The following is a 21445-nucleotide window of genomic DNA, read 5'->3' as shown; positions in this document are numbered from 1 at the left end:
GCATGCACTGCTCTTCCAGACGACCCACGTCTGGCTCCCAGCACCAACATTGAGCTGCTCTGGTCTCCTTGGGTACTCATGTTCATGTGCACACAGCCACAGGATTAAAAACAGGAAGAATAAATCTAAAAGGTAAAGATTGCCTGCTATGTTGGTGCTGTCTACAGTTCTCTTCCCTGCCTCTTTCAGTTGTAACCCTGACAGCTTTTGAAGGACGTGTCCCGGGTAGGTTGTTCATAAAACATCTAACTGCAGGTGTTGATAGAGAACGGGTCGGTGGCAGGACATGGTGATATAAGTCTTTAATCTGAGGACTAGGGAGGCAGAGGCAGGTGGATCTCTGAGTTCAAGGCCGGCCTCATCTACAGAGTCAGTTCCAGACAGCCAGGACTACACAGAGAAACCCTGTCTTGAAAACAAAACAAAACAGAGAACGGTTCGGCTGCTGATGATTAGAGATCTGGGTGCTGCTGTCCTGGGAACCTTGTACTTGGCAAGTAGAGGCAGGAAGGCTCAGGAGTTGAAGGCCAGCCAACTCCACATTAAGTCTGAGGTCAGCCTTGGCTACTTGAAACTCACTCTCGATGAAAACAAGAACACGAATGATGGCAATTAGCAGAAGCTGAAAGTGGTGGGGTCCTTTGAAGGTCAAAGGTGACTGTTGCACTGAGAACTATTCTTCTAGGTGGGAAGCAGGGAGCCTGACTGTCCCCAGGGCAGCGTTGACTGCAGAGGGAAAGGACAACCAGACCCAGCTGGCAGCTCACAAAGAACTATTGTCCCCGCGGGTCTGACTGTGCCCAAAGTCCCGTGAAAGGAAGGAGGCTGAGCCCTCTTGGTGCCATTTGTCATCGAGCAGAGCACAGCTCGAGGCCGTGTTTTCCTGCCTTTCTCTGTGTAGCTCCTGCTGACCAGCACACAGCTTTCAGTGAGATTCACGCAGTTTCCTTGGTCCATGCTCACAGTGTCCTCATGCAAAGGCCTGGGAGTGACTGTCACCATTCCATAAGATTTACATCCCCGTAAGTATCTGAAAACAGATGACAAGACTTGCCGTACATAGAGTTAATGTTATTCTCATAGATGTAGAGGTATTTCAAATAAAAATGTCAAAATAGCAATGTACCGTGCTTGAGGCCCAAGTATGCATGACCTTCCTCCTTTCCCAGGCGTAATCCTGCAATTTTCCTGGACAAGAGAATTGTGTGTGCTCATAGCAAGGTACTTGTCCTTAGGAAAAGCAATGGAGGGTCGGGCTGGAAAGATCCATCCAAGAGCTTCAAAAACAAAAATATAAACTTCGTTTACAGTGAAAATGTGTCTGTTTCCTTATGCAGCTCTCATGACCTATTTATTGGCTTACCCAACGTTACTGTAAACCTTCCAGTGTACTTCAGATACTACCGTAGGATCACACTCACTAAGAAGGAATGGAGGGGCCCCTCAGAGCCCCTCCAACACCGGAACTTCAGAAAGACTAAAGTATTCAGTTATGGTTAAGGCCCTGTGCACAACTTACCTGGGTATGCACTGTCCTTTCTGTTGGCACCCACGCTTAAGCCAATTTAAAAATTCCTTCTTAAGGGTCTGGAGAGATGGCTCAATGGTTGAGAATACTGGCTAGCCTTCCAGAGGGTCTGGGTTTGATTCCCAGTACTCCCATGGCAGCTCACAACTGTCTATAATTTCTGCCCCAAAGAATCCAATGCTCTCTTCTGGTCCCCCACAGGGACTGCATGCAAGAAGTGCACAGACAAAGCACTCAAAATTAAAATAAATAAATCTTTAAAAATCTTAATAAACCCCAATTCTGCTTCACACTGGTCAAGAATCCTGTTCAGGCTTTACCTGATCAGAGGTCTTAAGAAAACAAACAAACTCTCCAGGCTGTAGCTTTCTCTAAAGGTGCCACCACCGACGCAGGGTAAACATAGTCACTTTGAGGAAGACATTGGGAAAGATCCTTTACTCTCTTCTATTCGGTAACCTGGTGCTGACTGACCACCTACTCTGTGCCTAGTAATGCCAAGAGGCATTAGGAGACCTAGGATGCGTAAATAAATACAAAGAACCCAGGAGTCAAGGATCACTAAGGTTAAAATGACAAAGAAGCATCAAAAATTATTCAAAAAGAATATCGCTGGGGCAGGGCACCGTCTTCCTGGAGAGTGGTGGACAGCAGAAGTGGGGTTCACAGACACAAAGGTGGGCAGGAAACAGCTTCTCTCGTTGAACTGAAGTATAATCTTCGCTTCTTGAGCACCCGGCATGCCACCTCAGCTGAGCGAGCAGCCTGGAGAGAGAGAGGAGAGAGAGAGAGAGAGAGAGAGAGAGAGAGAGAGAGAGAGAGAGAGAGAGAGAGAGAGCTTTCAGAAACAGAGCACTTGGGGCATGCTCTCTTATCAGCTTGTGTGCTACACAATAAACACTTAAGAAAACTTGCTTAGCAATCCTGAAGACTAGAATCCAGATAAGAAGCTGGTCTTCCTGCACAGACACCTAAACCCAAGTTCAGGAGTGAATGCAGAGAAGAGAACTCTGGAACTTGTTGACTTCCTGCCTACCTAAGATGGCAGAAACCCTATGTTCAGAGAGAGACCCTGCCTCACAGGTATAGGCAAACTGATAGATGAAGACACCTGGCTTCTGAATACACACACACACATATACAAACACACATACACACATTCACACACACATACACACATACAAACACATACACAAACACACATACACACACTCACATACACACACCTTAAAGGGGGGCTGGAGAGATGACTCAGTCAACCAGACTAGATTCATTGTCATCAATATTGCCTCTGACTAGAAGCTATGCCAGGCCTGAGACCTGCCAAGTAGGGATTGGGGGTGTGGGTTACCCATTAACCTGGAAGCATTCATGCTGTAGATTCCATGGCCAGCAGACAGTGTCCACATTTCTTTTTTCCCCTTTCCTTTGAAGTGATGCATTCCGGACCCAAGTGTTTACCTATACCCAGATCTGACTCCAGAATTCACCTACATTCTATGCCCACATGCCAGTGCCCACAAATGCCAGTGAACCACCTACTCTGATTCACAAACACGAGCTCATAAATTTACCACACACACACACTCTCCTCTCTCTCTCTCTCTCTCTCTCTCTCTCTCTCTCTCTCTCTCTCTCTCTCTCTCTCTCTCTCACACACACACACACATGCACACACACATGCACTCGGGCACACATATTTGTTCATGCCTGTTCTCACATATGCACTCTCACATCCAAGAGGTTCACAGACATACATGTAGGTAAAACACCCATATGTGCAAAATTAAATTACATTTTAATTTTTAGAAGTCTTACCTGGGGGAAGTGGGAGGAAGGGAAAGACAAAGGAGGGAAGTTAAAAGGAAAAGAAACAAACAAACAAAGAGAAAGAAATGCACATATGGTCCTCTCTGTCTACCTCACACCCTAGGTTGTGTGTGGTTTCTGCAGAGTTGGTGAGCACACTCATTTAGGATAGAAGTTGCTCAAAAACAGTCATCACATAAGAATTCCCATGGGGCCATCATTAAGCAGCCACAGTCCTGCCTTCTCTATCCAGCAAGAGCACTGTGGGCCGTGACTACAAGGTAGGTTCCTGGCTACCAGTGCAGCCTCAGGCTGTTGGCTCACTCAAGTGCTGACTTGACATCCTAGAGTTGAGGCTCAGGGAGGGGCCCACCCTGAGTCCTTCTGGAGAACAACTCTCAGAGTCAGAACTGGACCAGTACCACACACACACACACACACACACACACACACACACACACCACACTCCTGCCTCACCCAGATGATGGCATCCAAGCCTGAGCTTGCTTTCCCATCCCCTTCCTTCTTCTCAGTCTGGAGAAAGAGGGTCTACTTCCAATGCAGGGGAGGGACAGTCTCCCTACAAGCACATCAACTACTGGCTGAACCTCATGAAGCTGCCATCTTTGAAGGTTAAAGGAATGGCCCGCTGTCAGCCATTTCATCTGGTTCAAAGAGATACTCCTTACAACACCAGAGATCAGGTTTTCCCAGTCGCCATCTTCCTCCAGTGTCAAGTCATACTGGGTCCAGGACACGCTAGGAGCCAAACGTTCACGGCAGATCAACCAAGCGCTGCTGGCAAAACGTCCTGGATGCTTAGGGTTCCAAGGGCACGGACATTAGTTGTTCTTACCAAGCGCCTGCTACAGAGCACAATTCCCATTCTCCAGCTGAAACCTGCCCTGACCCATCATTCCCTGGGATTGAGAAACAAGATCCAGTCAGGATCAGGCGGAGACGCCCGAGAACTCATTCTGGAGCCTTTGTTCCCAGGGACTGACTCTGCGGAAGGCCAGAGAAGGATGGAACAATTGAAAAAACCCAGAGGGTCTCAGCCCCAAAACAGAAATGCAAAAGAAAAAAGAATAATCTTTTTTCATAAGAACCGGCAGTGCAGAGTAGATAATCGATAAAGACTTGCCCTTAGGAAACTTTAGTTTAATGCACATACATGCATGGCAACATCGTCCACGTTAGCCAGAAGGTGGGAACACCCCAAGTGTGAACTGACATGGTGAATGGGCAAAGCAGTGCCCTGAACATACAATCTAACAGTATCCAGTCTTAAATGGTAAGGAAACTCAGACACCAGCTCCAAAGTGGAAAAAGCCCCGAAGACACTACACTAACAGATCAGTCAGGAAAAGCAGACACTGTGCTTCCCTTTATCTGAGTTATCAGACTTGTGAAATCACAAAGATGGAGCAAAATGTACAGGGACGGGGGCAGGAGGGAATCGTGAGCTTAGAATTCCACTTTCACAAGATGGAGAGTTCTGCGGATTGGTCACACGGCACTATAATTGTGCTAGATGCTGCTGAATTCTGTACTCTGAAATGGTAAGATGATCAGTTTTCATGGTATACATTGTGTGTGTGTCTCTCTGTGTGTGTGTGTCTGTGTGTGTAGTGTGTGTGATGTATGTGTGTGTGATGTATGTGTGTGTGGTGTATGTGTTTGTGTGTATGGTGTCTGTGTGTGTGATTTATGTGTTGTGATGTGTGTGTGTCTGTCCGAGTGTGTGTAGTGTGTATGTATAGTATGTGGTGTATGTGTATCTGTGCGTGTGGTATATATTTGTGTGTGTGTGGTGTATCTTTGTGTGTGTGGTGTGTCTCTGTATGTAGTGCGTATATATAATGTATGTGTGTGCGGTATGTGTGTTTGTGTGTGTAATGTGTATCCGTGTGATGTATGTGTATGTGTTATGTGTGTGTATAGTGTGTGTGTGTGTGATTTATGTGTGCGTGGTGTGTATGTGTGATGTGTGTGTGTGTATCTATAGAGTGTGATGTATGTATAGTGTGTGTGATGTATGTGCATGTGGTGTGTTTGTGTGTATGTAGCATGTGTGTGCGTGTGTGAGATTTATATGTGTGGTGTGTGTTTGTGTGTGGTATGTGTGTATTTGTGTGTGTGTGTTTGTGTGGTGTGTGTGTGTGTGTGTGTGTGTTCAGGTATGTGTACCTGTGCATGCATTCAGAGGCCGCAGTAAGACATCTATGCCCTACTCTATCATTCACCATCTTATTCCTAGAGACAGGGTATCTCACTGAGCCTGCCGCTCACCTGATGGCCAGGGAGCCCAGTGATCCTCCTCTTTCTGCTGTTTATCACCCAGTTACTACTGAGCCGCCCCCAGCCCCTGTGGTGTGTATGTTGCTATAATTCAATATTCGCTTTATTTTTAAAGACTGAGTTTTCTTCTTAATTATGAGCATATGCAGTGGTATGGGTGGGAGTGCGGGTGTCTTTGGAAGCTGTGAGGGGTGTTGGTTCTTCTGGAGTTAGAGTTACAGGCAGTTGTCAGCTGCCTGGCATGGGTCTTGGGAACTAAACCTGAGTCCTCTGAAAGACCAACATGCAGTCTTAACCACGGAGCCATCTCTCCAGCCCCATTATATTTTATATTTTTTCTTAACTTTTTTCTTTGAGACTGAGTCTTGTGTCAATAAGGATGACCTTAAACTTCTAACCTTCCTGCCTCTACCTCTCATGTGCTGAGATTAGAGGTATATCCCCATATCCGGTTTATGAGGACCTTGTGCATGCCAACCGAGCTCTCAAACAACTGAGCTATGTCCCTTGCCTTTCAGTGATCTTTAAAAGCGTGATTGTGACCTGTTGCTATTCACTGAGCAGGACACTGTTCTTCAGACCAGTTTATCCTACAGATATAGGACAGTTTGAGCCTCTGGCTTCACAGCATGGTGCAGCTTTGATAGGAACACACAGAATCTCCTCCTGCAGGTCACAGGCATGCGAGTCCTTGATCCCTGCACTGGGTAACCTTAGATCGGTGGGAAATAAAACTCAGGCATGGAAGGGTGCCCATGAGTCTTTCGGGGTATCCTTCTTAACCCTGACCACATCAGTGAATGGACCCACACAGCACTTACTCTTTCCAGCCAGACAAAAGCATGGCATTCTGTCTCTCTTGGCCGTCTGTCTGTCAGCCTGATGTTTGCTCCAGCTGAGCAGAAGGATTGCCCAGGCAGGTAATAAGTTACAGACTCTAATGTCCTCTACAATGGGCTGGACAATGGCCCTACAAAAGCACCCGGGTCCTGGTTCCTGGAAGCAGTGAGTGTTAGCGTTCAAGTCAAAAGAGAATTTGCACATGCACTCCAGTGGAGGATCCTGGGATGGGGAGATGATCTTAGGCTGGCTGGCTGGATCTAGAAACATCCACAGGGTTAAAAGGGGGCAGAAGAGGCTAAAGAGAGGTGTTAGGGATTGCTACCCTCCAATTATAACAACTGTCCATTGACACAGAGAGGCTGAGACCACTTTCAACCACTGAATGTTGATGTTCACTCGAAAAACAAAACAAAACAAAACAAACAAAAAACCAGAGGGGGTAGAGAGGGTCACAGGGTCACTGGACCTTTGTCTACAATTCTGGCCACACTTCCTCCTATTCCTACCTTCCAGTGGACTGTATATAAATTTGCCCTAACTGCACAGGACTTAATGACCCTGAGAGATGTTATAGTATAGAAACCGCGTAAGGCTACGTAAGGCTGACCGAACAGCAACTTGCTGCAGCCAAGCTGGAATAAGACTTTGTAGCTGCTTTGGGGTCAACTACATTCCTGTCAGTAACTTCTCCCCGACACACTGAAGGAAAGCCCACCAAGCTTGCTGGCTCCCAAGATGGACTTTTGTAGACTGTTACTGTTGTCTTGAAACAAGGAGGCAGATGCTTGTTTCTAGCTCCCTGGGGAAGGAGTTCCTGTTGTGGATCCCCAAGCCGACAAGTGTATGCAACTATAGAAGCTGAGAAGGGTAGGGAGGAGGAGCCAGACTCTCTCCCTGGAGCTTTTGGAGGTAGTGCAGTCCTGCTGATGGATTGATTTCACCCTCAATAAAGCTATCCTCAGTCTTCCCCATCAGAACCCCAAGCAGAGGAAGTGCATGTTGCTTTAAGTCATTAGGAAATGTGTTATAGCAATCAGAGGAAACTAAGACATCCAGAGAGAAGCTGATTGGCCCTTGACCTCCCTCACCCCCAGCAGGTTTCAGAAACAGTCTAGGCTCCCAGAAACAGAGGCACTTTGGTGCATCCCAAATTCTTTGGGACCCTCTGCTGGCAACCAGTGCTGGAGGGGTCCTAGAACCTGAGGACAGATGTGTGGTGTCAGTGAAAGTGTAGGCAGTGACATTCAAACAAGTGACCCCAAAAAAGCTCAAGTCATCTTTAATTTTACAACCACAGTCCTGCTCGCCTGAGTAGGGACATCATTGGTTGTTTTATTTCAAGAAGTCATAACATCAGAATCACTGTAAAAGTCCCCAATAGTTTCCCTTCCTCCTTCTCTCTCCCACTGAGCTAATCACTCCCAATCCTATTTTGTACTACAAAGCATAATTTCAACAAGCCAAAAATAATTGTCCACCCAGGCATGTCCTGTAAGCATGAGCACATGCTAGGCTGGCAGCAAAGGCAGTTGTGCAAGGTGCAAGACAGATGAGCCATCTGTGGGTGTTAGTCCACTCATCACTCATCGAATAGAAACCCTCTGTCATAATGCTCTTTAAATTCACACGGAGACATGTTCTTTGTACCAAGCAACTTCCCTGATACGATCCCGTCAGTTTCTGATACCATCCTTCCAAGAACCATCGGTCTAAGTCTCTATCAACAGACACAGCTTCCCCATTTAAGTCTCTGTTGATCAGACATAGCTTCCTCAGAAGCGTTATGCAAGCAGGCCCCAGTGCTCTCCACAACTACCGCAGGCTTGCTCAGTGACTGTAGCTGTTTCTCTAGGGACATAATTATGTGTCCCCCAAATACCCAGGATTAATGGTCACATCTGGAGGATCGATTGAGGTAGAGAGAGGAGATGAGGGTTTTAGCCTCCAAAGAGTTTTGAGAAAAGCATAGAATCATTCCCAGGGCTTCCAGCCTGCATGATACGGCCCTTGCACATGACTGACAAAGTGAAACTATTCCTTTGAGTATAGAGAGCACAGATAAACCAAGGAGATCCTGTAGCACATGTGATCTAGTAATATGCATAGAGGCCACCGAGCTTACCACAGATCCCTGTCAAGTGGGAAGGGGTCTCCATGGGCCTTGCCACAGTAGGGTCCCATCTGTGGGTGTTAGTCCATTTCCCTGCAGATACTGCACTGCCAACTCTCTCAAAGCTAGGAGTGCAGAGGCCTGGAAGAGGAAACATGGGACATTCTGTGGCAGGGAAAAGGAACATCACTGAGTCTCTGGCTCCTGGAGAACTGGAACACTTGAAATAGGATTCCTGAGGAGCTGCCCTCAGGGTGCAGCCACCCAAGTGAGCAGAGTCATGTTCAGAAGCAAGAAAAACCACCAGGGTCCCGATGGTGGCAAAGCCCGCACAGAGAGAGGAACAGAATCAATGCTCCAAGCCTGTAGAAAAGGCAGAGTCTCTGGTTGGAAAGTGCACGGAGTTGATCAACCTCAGATGACTCTCCATGTACTCCCTGCTGTTGCTGAGAGCCCCCTCTGTGATAGTCCTCCACCCTAGCCCAGTGCTCACACCAGTCTGGTCCCCATTCTAGCTCTGTACCACCCTAGCGCCATCATATCTACCGATTCCTGAGCACCGCCATGTGCACGGTGTCCCGTGGTGCTTCTGAGTAACTCCGTTGCTTCTCTTCTTTGACCTTTGAGACTCTTCGCCTCACCGATTTCATCCTCTTTTCCTTCGGGGACTATCTCTAGGCTGCCTGAAAGGCTTTGTATGGAGCAGGATAGATTGATACATAATGGCTAGTCGATTTCCCCACTACTAACTGACTGGCTAAGTTCTGTGCTGGGTTAAAAGGGCTTTATGCTTTTCTCTGGCATGCTGCCATCTTTCCCGCCAAGATGTTGACTCAGGACCCAGGTCTGTGCTGTGGAGATAGGAGAAAGAAGTGAGTCCAAAAAGAATCCAGAAAGAATACTGACATAGACCCCAGTGTGGATAGCTCTGGTGTAATCTTAAGGTCAAGAATTGTGTATCTGAGTCCAGTTCCTTTCCTGGAAGCCAGAGGAAGGGCGGTCTTCGGTGGCTCAAGAGAAACCAGCTGCTCTAGAACTACAGGATTAAAAGCTGTAACCAAAACATCCACAAGGAAGCTAGAACTAAGCGTGAAGGTCATCAGACTGGGACGAAGCCAACAAAAACCTTCAGATGAATGAGGCTATGTTGCTAATCTTTCATGGAGAGTAAGGGGGAAGGGGTCTGCTCTGGCTGCTTCTGTGGTGAGGCAGAGAGCAGTAAAATGGGACCCCAAATTTCTAACTCCCTCCACTGCTTTTGGGTTCCAGAGGCTTCAAGTGGCCTAGTCCATTAGTCATTGAGGTTAGACCTCCCTCATGGGCCCTGCAGATATGTTTTCTCTGAGGCTGCACAACCCTCTGTAGCTTTGGCCAAAAGCTGTGTGACCCTGAGCAATGGCTTAACCTTTTCCAGACGGCACTCGCACAAGGTGGAAATATTTGCTGTTAATAATGACAATGGCTTCCATTTAGCAAACAAGGTTCCACTGCCAGGTTTGATGCTGAGAATTCAACCCGTGTTTTCATTTAAGTCTTTCGACACCTCTGTGACATAGATTCTATTATATTTTTTAAATCTTATCAGGAAGCTGAGCCTCAAATGTATAAAGCTGTTTGTCTGAGGCCTCATGGCTAATACTCCAGAACTCAGGATTTGAGCTGAGAGGTCCAACTCCAGCCTCAGTGTCTCAGTTAACCCTTGGTCAGAGTTCTTTGAGGGGAACATATGGGCAGATTGGTTGGTAAAGAATTACCAAGTGTATTTTAAAATGTATATAAAAGACTGTTGATGTTGGGAAAAGAAAGTATTGATGTTAAAAGTTTGCTATATATTCCTGATAAAATTAAATCAGTGAGATGAAAAGGCAGTACACAAAAATGGAAATACTAATGAGAAAAAGTTTATCAACCTAGTAAGAAAACAAATACAAACTAGTGTATATGAGGGAGAATGAGAGAAGAGCAGTTTGTAAGCCAAAAGCAGCCCTGGGGTGTCATGAAGTCTCTACCCCGATCTTGGACTTGGGGACTGTGAGAAACAAATTTCAATGGTTTATAAGCCCTCAACTTATTATAGGTTGTTAATGTAGCCCAAATAAACTAAGATTTTTTTTTATTATCTACAAGGAAGACGAAAAACTCATGCAATATGGAAACAGAATTATAGTGTGCATGTACACAGAAAGAAAATTACAACTGTGCACTACTGTTTGCTTTATCAGATTGGAGAAGATAAAGTGGCGACAGGGAACGTCTGGGGTGTAGTTGATTTAACACAATCCTAATTTGTTGTTCTTGTGTTCCTGGGATGAACCTTTTAATTTTGCACTCAATGTGTGTTAAGCTTCGCTAGGCGTCGGATCAAAAAGAAAAAGTAATAAACATTTTCATGCTAATTGCTAAGGCGAGGTCAATTGCAGGTTGCCGGGCCCGCTGGGGATTTCGGAGAGATCACGGGTCAGAGCAGTCTGCACTGTGGGGCTGTGCGCGTGGGTCACCCCCCGAGGTGGGCGTGGCCTGGGCCAGGGGTAGAGTGGTGCGCGAGTAAGGACCACAACTCCCAGGCGCCCTCGCGCCATCTCACCGGGGCCACGTGACCCGCGTGGCCAGGGCGCGGTAGCAGCTGCAATCCGAGTCGAGTCCGGAGTTGAATCTCGAGCTGAGTCCCGAGCGGGCGAGCGGACTGACGCGACCCGGGCGGCCGTCTAGTGGGGCTCACCATGCCGGTGAGTCTGCGCTGCGCGGCGGAGGGGACGAAGGTGGATGGACTGGGCGGTACACCGGAGATCTTCGCAGCCCCCCGACCCCGGGGTGGAGAGGGGGATGTGTCAGCGACGCTGTCACAGCAGGAGTAGGGCTGGGGAGCGCGGCAGGGAGAGCTAGCTGTGGCTCTGGAAGTTTGTCCCTCTCCCTGCTAGGTAGGAGTCAGTCACTACTCCCAGGCCGGCGCCAGCTGGGACGCTGCAGGTGGGTGCGTAGAGTGAAGATAGCTGTCCCTGTCCCTTCCCGGGCTCTAGCCAGATTTGGGGGCATTCCGGAAAGGTTTCCTCTAAGAGGGCCGGGCGGAGTTCAGCCCCTGAGTACACACCCCTGACGTTGCCTGTCCTGGGCAGGTTCCTGGGACTGTTTCTTTATCATGGACCCAGTTACTCCCCCACCTCCCAATCCTTCCTACTCTCGGAATCCGAAAGTGGGGTTTTCAACAGATGTCTTTTCCTGGTGAGGTTCCTCTTGGACGGAGACTGGCAGCTTGCAATATTCTGCTCTCTGAGGAAATGCTCTCAGTTTCTTCATCTCACAAAGGGTGTCTGAATGGACAGGAAGCCTACCCAGGCTGTTTGGTGGAGAGGCCTCCCATCTCCTGCAGTTCCACTAGTACAGGAAAAGGATGGGAAGCTCTTAACAAAGGTCCCCAGGCAGTCAACCACCACACAAACCTTCATCCTTTTCTGGTGTCGGATTAAAAACGAAGGCACTTTTAAAAAATTAACCACAAATGAAAGAAAAGAAACCAAGTCCTGTGAATGGTTCTCTCCTTGGCCACCGTCCCTCCTCTGTGAGGTGCCGCCCTGCATAACAGCGCCGATAAATTACCAGAGAAGCAGATTTGTCCCCAGTGGGAACTCAATAGGGTTCTGCCCTTGCATATCTCACCACAGGACCTGCGAGCTAAAAGCTGCTGGCCTTCCCCTAAGTCAGGGTGTGCTGATTTTGAATCCTTCTCTTTAGCCAAAATACAGAAGTGAGGAAGGGCAGGGGGGCGGGGAGTAGGAGCTTTGAACTAGGTAGGAAGTGGAATCATTCCTTATGGGCCCTCCTAGTTGAGGACACCCTGCCGCCTGTCCTGCCAGCTGCTTCCCAACTGTTCCAGCCAGTTGCCTCTCCTCCCACAGGTGGCTTTGTCCCCAGGTCATCACTGGGCGTCTTTGCTCCTCCCTGCTCCTGTCTGCTCCTGTCTGCTCCTGTCTCCTTTTGTCCCCTCCGGTCTCCTGCTCCCTTGCTAAGCAGTTCAGCCCTCTCTCATTGGTCTCAGTCTGCACATTTCTAGCATAAGAAAAAGAGTGACTGGTTGAGAGAAGTGTCTAGATCTTCTGTGGATGCAAAGGGTGTCGGCTCTTTTGTTGTTGTTTGTTTTGTTTTGTTTTTCTCCTGAGGTGGTTGGCCTGGACCCAAGGATGATAGAATAAAATGAGTTGTGGAAACTCCCAGTGACCAATGAGCTGCCGAAGACATTCCTTTCATGCCAACTGCTTTACCAGCCGGACTGGGTGAAGGAGTGCTGGGCACAACCTCCGCCTGGCAGAGACGGTGCCAGAGGCCTCCCCAGCAGGCTGACGAGAGCACCTGCAGTAGATATAAGCCGGGTTATGCCTGATCATTTGCTTCACCGTGTTATTATTTTGTGAGCATTTCCCCAAGAATTCTAACGAGATGCCTCAGGATGGTAGAGCTCAAAATTATTTTCCCATTTTGGCTATTTATATTTGCCAAGTACCGCTTTCATATTAGGAAGATAAAGTACTCATGACCTAACATGATTCTGAAGTGAGTGACTTAAATCTCCCTGTCGAGGCTCTTATGTAATTTACGGGCCAGCACCTGCTAGCAGACAGGGGACATGGTGACTCAGACCATCTCTCCAGGCATACCCCTCAGACACTCGCCCCAGAAATACCCAGAGTGCTGATGGAACATGTTACAATCTGAAGCTAGAATGCTAGCGAGAAAGCTCTATGACTCCGACTGCATGAGCCTGTAAACAGGCTCTGTTAAGTATCTGGCAGTAGCAGACATGTCGGGTTGAGCGATATCAGATGGGAGCTAAACATGGCGCAAGCCTATGCAAGGTCCCAGAAGACAGGGCTATGTGGCAGGGCTGTTCAATCAGATCTCTGGACATCATGGGTCCTGGGTTGGGGGGTAGCTTTAGTGTAGGCACAGCTGTGTGGCTGGCACAAGGCAGACCCCTTTCAGAACTGAAAGGGCATGTGTGTCGAGTAGGACAGTCATCCCTGTTTCCAGGTCTGGTCTACAGGTGACAAGTCTGAACATGGGGAATGGAACACGCATGGGTGAGACATTCCTCTCTACTCACAAATAGAGACATAGTCATTTTTCTTCTTCTCTTGTCTGTTAGTGTGCTTCAGTGTGGGAGAGATGCTCACAATGGGAGCCTCTCTGCATCAAGTTCATGGGGACCTGAGAAAGTAAAGCTAGACCAAAAGAATGTCTTCCTGGGGTTCGGCCCCCATTTTACAGATGGGGAGACTGAGCTCCAGTAGGAGCTTGCTGTGTGGCTCTTCCTATCAGGAGAGGAAGACAGATACAGGATGTAGAGTTTCAGAATCTGTCTGTGTTCTGTCCACTTGGCTTTTCTCCTCTGTTCAAACTGCTGAACCCTTTCCTCAGATGGGTCGTGTTAAGATCATTTGGCTCTTCTCCAGAGTTCTGATTGACAGGCCTAAGTAGGCACAAATATTTTTAGTAAAGCCCTGGGGTCTTAAGGGAACATGATGTCCTTCACTAAGCTACTTGGGTAGTGTGGGGCTTGTTGGCTCTGCACTCAGTGGCTCACCTGTAATTCCCTCTGTGTTGTGGAGCCAGGCCTACGCACACCTGTGTTCCACTCCAGCATCTTTCTTCCTAACCTCTTTCCACTCGCTTTGCATCCTGTTTTTCAGCTGTAGTCTTGACCACTGGCTTTTCTTCCCTGTCCTCAGATACCATGGTTCTGTTTGCTTTATTTCTTTATCCTTTGAAAGCCCCAAGCATCATCATGGCGCCCACATGGGGATCTTTCCTCCTATGGTTTTCTCCTTTCACAGCTTCTCCCCTTCTCTTCTCCCAACATGGCCTTGTCTCTCCTATTTTCACATCTTTAGGGAATATTGAAACTAACAATCAAGGGCTCAGTTGACTGAGTACTTCTCTAGCACACGCAAACCCATAGATCTGATCTCCAGTGCCACAGAAACTAAGTGTGCTATGTTCTACTGACCCAAGCACTCAGAGGGTGGAATCAGGAGGGTCAGAAGTTCAGAATGTCCTCAAGTCAAGGCCATCCTGGGCTACACAAGACCGTGACTAAAACACAACAAATGGACTGGATAAATGGTTCAGAAGTTAAGACTATGCACTGCTCTTACAGAGGCCTGTTCCCAGAACCTATGTCATCCTTGGGTAGCTCACAACTGGCTGCAACTTGAGCTCCAGGAGGATGTGGCATCCCCTTCTAGCCTCAGTGGGCACTGCACTCACAAACAAAACACACAGAGAGACACACACTTATACACATAATTAAAATAAAAATAAAATTTTTTCCAGTTATGGTGGTACATGCCTTTAATTACAGTACTTGGGAGGCAGAAGCAAATGGATCTGATCTACATAGCAAGTTCCAATACATAGTAAAGTGCTCTCTCTCTCTCTCTCTCTCTCTCTCTCTCTCTCTCTCTCTCTCTCTGTCTCTCTCAATGAATAGGTAGGTAGATAGATTGATTGATAAATAATAGATGATAGACAGACAGATATTGATTTAGATATCTTTAAAAACAAATAAGCATGCCCATGGGTTTCCTCTACAAATTAGTGTCTATTTACTTCTTATGGTAAATGAAGGTCAGGGGTGAAGACCTGGGTTCCATTCCTGATGCTGCCACCACCTCAGTGTAGCCTTGGGATTCCTTAGAGGTTGTGTTGAGAGCACAGACTCTGAAGCTAGTCTGCTTGGACAAAACACCTGCTGGACAACATGCCCACAGATAAAAGATTAACACTCTCCCAAGTTAGATTCTGTCTGACAAGAAAATGGAGTGGACATCTGGTGGGGACAAGGTTCTAGGGTCTGCCCTCCAGCAGGAAAGAGAGCTGGTAAGCTTTATTTAGTCCAGTTGCAGTTGCTCCCAGATTTATTTGATTGCAGATGCTCTCAGAGAGTGTCTTAGAAGCCTGTGGTTCTCATGGATTTTGAGAAATATTCTTCAGCTTTGACAGGTGTGGGAAAGAGAGCCCACTGATGTCAGTCACCTCATGTGAATGGCTGTACTCTGTCATCTCTCGGCTTCCCTGGGATGGCACTCAGTCTCCAGAAAGCCCTTGACTGACAGATATGGTTTGTTCTACTACCTTTTGTGTTTCTGAGATGATAATTCACCTTACTCCAGGTTGGCCTGTGTCTCAGTCACTGATATATTGCTGTGGAGAGACACCAATGACCAAGGCAAATCTTATAGAAGAAAGCACTTAATTCAGAACCTGGGGCTTCAGATTAGTCCATCATCATCATAGCAGGGATCTCGGCACCAGAGCAGTAGCTGAGAGCTACATCCTGATCCATTGGCATGGAGACACATGCGTGCACAAACATATATATGTATATATATATATATATATATATATATATATCTCACATATATCACACAGACATACACACACATATATATAAAACACACAGACACATATATAAAACACAGATACACACACATATATCACACACATATCTATCACACACACACACATGCACAACCAGGCCTGGTGTGGACTTTTGAAATGTCAAAGCCAATCGACACTCTTCCTCCAATAAGGCCACACCTCCTAATCCTTCTTAAGTTGTGCCACTCCCTGATGGCTAAACATTCAAAGATATGATCCTATAAGGGCCATTCTTACTTAAATCTCCACATCCTGGAACTCATGGAACCAAGTGGCCTTGAGTTCACAACAGTGCAGCTGCCTCAGCCTTCCCAGTGCTGGGACTGGAGTTGTGAACTCCCATGCCCACTTTCACCCTACTGTTTTTTATTATCTCCTTTGATCCTAAATCCTGAGAAGGGGAGAGAAGAAAAAGGTAGATGTGTATGATCTGGGGCCTATGGCTGTCACCTACAAACAAGTTTGTGTCTCTCACTCCCAGGTGGCCAGGATGCTCAATGGCACTTCTCAGACAAAGCTGCAGCTAACCTAATTTGTTTGTCCATCTGCTTGCCCACGAAAACATGCCTCAGCCCAAAATCCCTCAGCCTTTCTGAACCCACTCTCTCTCTTCAGGTCCTTTCCCCTGGAACACACATTGAGAGCTACAGGCTCTTTTATGAAGACCACCCAGGGCAAATTCCTTTCCCTCTTGGGGCTCCCTTTTCCCTTCAAAGATGAGACAGGGTTGAGGGAGTGGGAGTTGGAGTTGGACTGAATCAGTGTGTTTCATCATCATCATCATCATCATCATCATCATCATTTTATTATCATTATCATTATTATTATTTTAATGGTCCTAGGGGTTGAAGCTAGGGCCTCACATATTTGAGGCAGTGCTTCACCCTCTTCCCCACCCTCTCAATGCTGGCTACACACTGGGGTCAGCAAAAGTCTAGCGAATGAGTAGAGTTGTGGTGTACAGATGGGAGGGGCATCTGCCCTTAGCCCTGCATGACAAACTCTGACTCATCTTTCCAGGTTCACAAGGACAAAGAGGACTCCCTGCTCACTTCCAGAGTGTTCCAGAACTGAGCAAAAGGGTTGAGCCAGTGTTTAAGGCTTGGCCTAGGGCTTCCTACTGAGTTTGGAGACCTGAGGGAATATCTCCTTGTGACCCAAGGATACTATGTCATCTGGAGTCTGGCTGGCATTTTGAGAGTAGGCACTACCCATCTTCAGGGCTCAGTCACAGATGTTATTGACACACTTGGGCAAGCCCCTCCTCCTCCATATGGCCTCTAATGGAAGGCTGTGGGCCCTGCAGCCCCAGGAGGTCTCTGAAGGCAGCTGCTAGAAAACATTGCAAAGTAGGACCTTTGTATCCAAGCATCCGGTGATGGAGATCCTTGTCTCTTTCAGATGCACTTCATCTTCTCAGATGAGGCTGTGCTTCTCTTTGATTTCTGGAGAGTCCACAGCCCTACAGGTAAGAATTGGGAAGGTCAGATTTATAGTTTGCAAGCCTATCGTGCCAGGAGGCAGAGAAACTGGGTTCTCTTTATTTTCTGTGGACAAACAAGGCTTGCATTTATCATTCTAAAACCGACTAGAATTTGGTCAGATGCCTGTCATGGCAGACGGACCCTTCCCTTCAATGGATGGCTATTGTTCAGCTTCCCTGCAGATTAAGCAGTAGGTAGAACATTTTTGCAGGTTGACTATGCTTACTAAATGGTCTGCACTCAGGGCTCATGCAGTGGAGCCAGACAGTGGCTGGATACAGTCTTGTCAACTACAGCCTCAGCTGGGACTCTTATCAGCCTCACGGTGGTGCCCTCTGCAGCCTAGGCTTCCTCATTGCAGAATGACTAGCTTCTAAGAGCAGGTACCCTAAGAGAACACGGGTGAAATGCATGAGATTTTAAAAATCTACCCTAGGGGCTGGGGAGATGGCTCCATTGGTAAAGAGCTTGTTGAGAAAGCACAAATACCTAAATTGGATTCCCAGCATCCATATAAAAGGTGGGTATGGCAGCATGCACCCATAATCCTAGCACTGAAGACCTAGAGGCGAGGAATCGTTCCTGGGGCTTACTGCCCAGGCATCTTATTTTAACTTCTACCAGGAGCTGGAGAGATGGCTCAGTGGTTAAGAGCGCTGACTGCTCTTCCAAAGGTCCTGAGTTCAAATCCCAGCAACCACATGGTGGCTCACAACCATCTGTAATGAGATCTGATGCCCTCTGGTCTGTCTGAAGACAGCTACAGTGTACTTATATGAAATAAATAAATTGATCTTTAAAAAAAAAAAAAAAAAAAAAAAACCACTTCTACCAGAAACCCAGTATCAAAAACAAGGCAGAGAGCAATAGAAGAGGACACCTAGTGTTGACTCCAGCCTCTACACTTTAACAAAATCTCAATAATTCAGTTTGCCAATGAAGACTTGGGAGCCAGATGCTGGGATGCCAGATGTCTGCTAGCTCAGAGAGGCAGTAAAAGTACCCAGCTAAACTTCCTCCATAGCTGCCATCCCAAAAGGAAGCTCTCCTCCAAGCCCTCTCAAAAACCCCCTCAAACTGATGTCCTTCCCTTAAACTTCCCTTCTCTCCGTCCTCCTGACTTCCTCTTACTCTACGTTTTTTTCCTATGTTCATTCCCTGTTCAATCCACTCTGTAGTCCAGGGCAGCCCTGAGCTTGCAGTTCATCTGCATCAGTTATCAGAGTACCTGGAATTACATAATGCTGTGTCTGACATCCAGCTGGCTTCTTTACTTAGATTTACATGTGTATATGTACTTATGTGTGGAAGTGGATTTGCTTATGAGTACACATGCATGTCATAGGACAACCTTGGCTATCATTTACCACATGATATCTTTGTTGTTTTTGAGACATGGTTTCTAACTGGCTTGCCTCTATAAGCTAGGTTGGACTAGCCAGCAAGCCCATGAATCTGGTTGTGTTTGCTTCCCCAGTGCCGAGAATACAAGCTTGTGCCCATTCTTGGCAGTGGCAGCGGCTGCTGCTGCTCCTCCTCCTCTTCCTTGTTCCTTTCTTCCTCTTCCTTCCTTCTTCTCTTCCTTCTTCCCTCTTTTTCTTCTTCCTCCTCTTCTTCTTCCTCTTCTTCCTCCTCTTCCTCCTCTTCCTCCTCAGAAATCTATCTACCTCTGCCTCTCAAGTGCTGGTATTAAATGCATATGCCACCACACCTGACTATCTATTTTGAATTAGCAAAAATCATCCATCCTAAATGGTGCTTTGTGATGTTTCAGTACATGTACAGGTTGTGTGCATTCAAGTCAGGGCTAGCCCATCTATCTCTTCAAACTTTAATCATTTGTTCATGATAAGAACATGTAAAACCCTTTCCTAGCTTTTTTGAAATGTGGCACATTGTCATTGTCATCTATAGTCACCATACAGGATGTGCATACCAAAACAGACTTTTCAACTTGGCCTCTTCACAGGCATGGCTCTCTCAGTGCTGGTAGTCTTGCTCCTGGCTGTATTGTATGAGGGCATCAAGGTTGGCAAAGCCAAGTTGCTCCACAAGACTCTGGAGAGCCTGCCTACTACCACCAGCCAGCAGCTCATCTTGGAACCAGACCAGGATTCTACAGGCTCCAGATCAACTTCAGACAATAGGACCCGCCTCAGGTACAAACCCTAGGTGGAAGGATGGCCAGAGCATTCACCCTCACCATGAGAGGTGGTTGAGTTCATCTGGAGAACGTTAGCCCTATGCACAGAAAGATAATTTGGACTAAATAAGGAAGTATTTAGTAAGAGGAACTAGATTCTGGATCTATGGTGTCTGGGCCAAGGCTGTCTATCAAAGCCTCCTGGGAGGACCCTAAGGATCTCTGCAGGGAACCTCAGACCTGTACTGCAGGCCTCTGTCAAACAGCAGGCATGGGCACCCAGCCTTCCCATGGGTCTTGCCAGGTTCCCAAACCTAGATCTGTAGATGTACCTAAAGCCAGAGCTGCCATCAGCCTGGTGACCCAGTTGGTAGGAGAGGGAAGCATCCTTCTTGGGCTCTGCTCCCACTCTGATTAGGCAACCATTTACAGGCCCCCGTCTGCCCTCTCTGTAGCCTCACGGATGCTTAACAAGCCTGCCTGCTACATGGCCAGCAACCTTATCTGGATGCCTCATGCCCTCATAACCACCCTGTGAGGGACCTCTTTCAGTGTTTTACTTAAGAAAACCAGCACTCAAAAAGGTCCAGAGACTTGTGGTAGGCCAGACTTAACAGGCACCAAAATCCCTGTTCTTTTCATTGCTACCCCACTTCCTACATTCAATTCAGGGGAGAGACACTGCCTTCTGGGTAAGTTCCTCCCTCATCAGACAAAGCTGACTGCATAAACCACAGTGGTTTCCCCATTTGCCTAGGATAGCAGCAAGCTCAGAGCTAAACGTGGAGATGTCTCTTTGGAGAGAAGTCTCTGCTAATGGTATGCTGTGACTTGGGCCTTCTCTCCCTAGTAAAGCACATCTGCTCCTTCCTATTTGTCTAATTTGTTTCTCTTTCTTGTCTAGGTGGTTTTTGTGTTACTTTGGCCAGTCTCTAGTCCATGTCATTCAGGTGGTAATTGGCTACTTTGTGATGCTGGCTGTCATGTCCTACAACACCTGGATTTTCCTTGGTGTGGTCCTGGGCTCGGCTGTGGGCTACTACCTAGCCTACCCACTTCTCCACATGACTTAGTGGGCCAGACATGTGCAGTGCTGAGGGCTGGAGAGCTGGGGCCTCTGTTCCAGGCACTGTACTTCCAGCCGCCTTTCCTTAGGATGGCACTGCTCACCTCTTCCCCAGTTCCTGGTGACTGTGAGATGAAGCCAGCAAAGCCCTGGAGCTTAGAAGCCATGGAAGCTACCTCCCTCCCCAGCCTATACAGGGCCCAGGCCTCCTGTGGTTCCTTACACAAGTCGCTGTGACCAAAGGGAACATGGAGAGACCAGAAGCTGGAGGTAGGGTGGCCAGCCTGTGACACAGATCTCTGACTACAAATTAAAGTTTTCCAAAGAGCTTCAGTGATAAAGGCCATGGAACCTGGACCTCTCTTCTGCTTTGTGCCTTAATGTCAGGGCCGTCTCCAGTCTTTGGGGGATGGACCATGCCAGCTCCTTGTTCTCACCTCTTTGCCTTGGAACACATGAGAATTGTCATTGACAGACTTTACATTTTCAACTCCTGGTTGGCAGTTTTGCACATTCATACAAAACAAAATCTCTAATGAATTTGCATTCAGGATGGATGCAGTGTCTTTTGAGACTTGTCTTCCCTTTTCCAGGGAGGATGGACGCTGATTAAAGGCAGAGCCAGGACTGTCACAGAGGCTGTAGACGCGTCTTCTGTGCAGATGAGCTCTTCCTGTCTGGCAGCACTGCCTGTGGCAGGTTAGTGGTCAGGGCCCAGCCTGAGCCTCTT

General features: G+C 47.4%; 2 protein-coding genes across 2 annotated transcripts in view; one reads left to right on the top strand and one right to left on the bottom strand.

Moving 5' to 3' along the window:
• Positions 1-11313, bottom strand: part of LOC116897921 — an 85360-nt gene extending 74047 nt beyond the window's left edge. The window contains exon 1 of the mRNA XM_032899355.1: positions 11176-11313. Coding sequence (XP_032755246.1) covers positions 11176-11313 — 138 coding nt within the window. The remainder of the gene's footprint in view (positions 1-11175) is intronic.
• Slc31a2 (solute carrier family 31 member 2) lies at positions 11202-21044 on the top strand. Its single transcript, XM_032903376.1, has 4 exons — positions 11202-11317; positions 17424-17490; positions 19476-19665; positions 20554-21044. The coding sequence occupies exons 1-4, from the start codon at positions 11312-11314 to the stop codon at positions 20720-20722; spliced, it is 432 nt and encodes a 143-aa protein (XP_032759267.1). The 5' UTR covers positions 11202-11311; the 3' UTR covers positions 20723-21044.
• The last annotated feature ends 401 nt before the right edge of the window (positions 21045-21445 follow it).

Source organism: Rattus rattus, chromosome 1, assembly GCF_011064425.1.
Source record: "Rattus rattus isolate New Zealand chromosome 1, Rrattus_CSIRO_v1, whole genome shotgun sequence".
NCBI lineage: Eukaryota > Metazoa > Chordata > Mammalia > Rodentia > Muridae > Rattus > Rattus rattus.
This window is presented reverse-complemented; position numbering and strand designations above follow the sequence as displayed.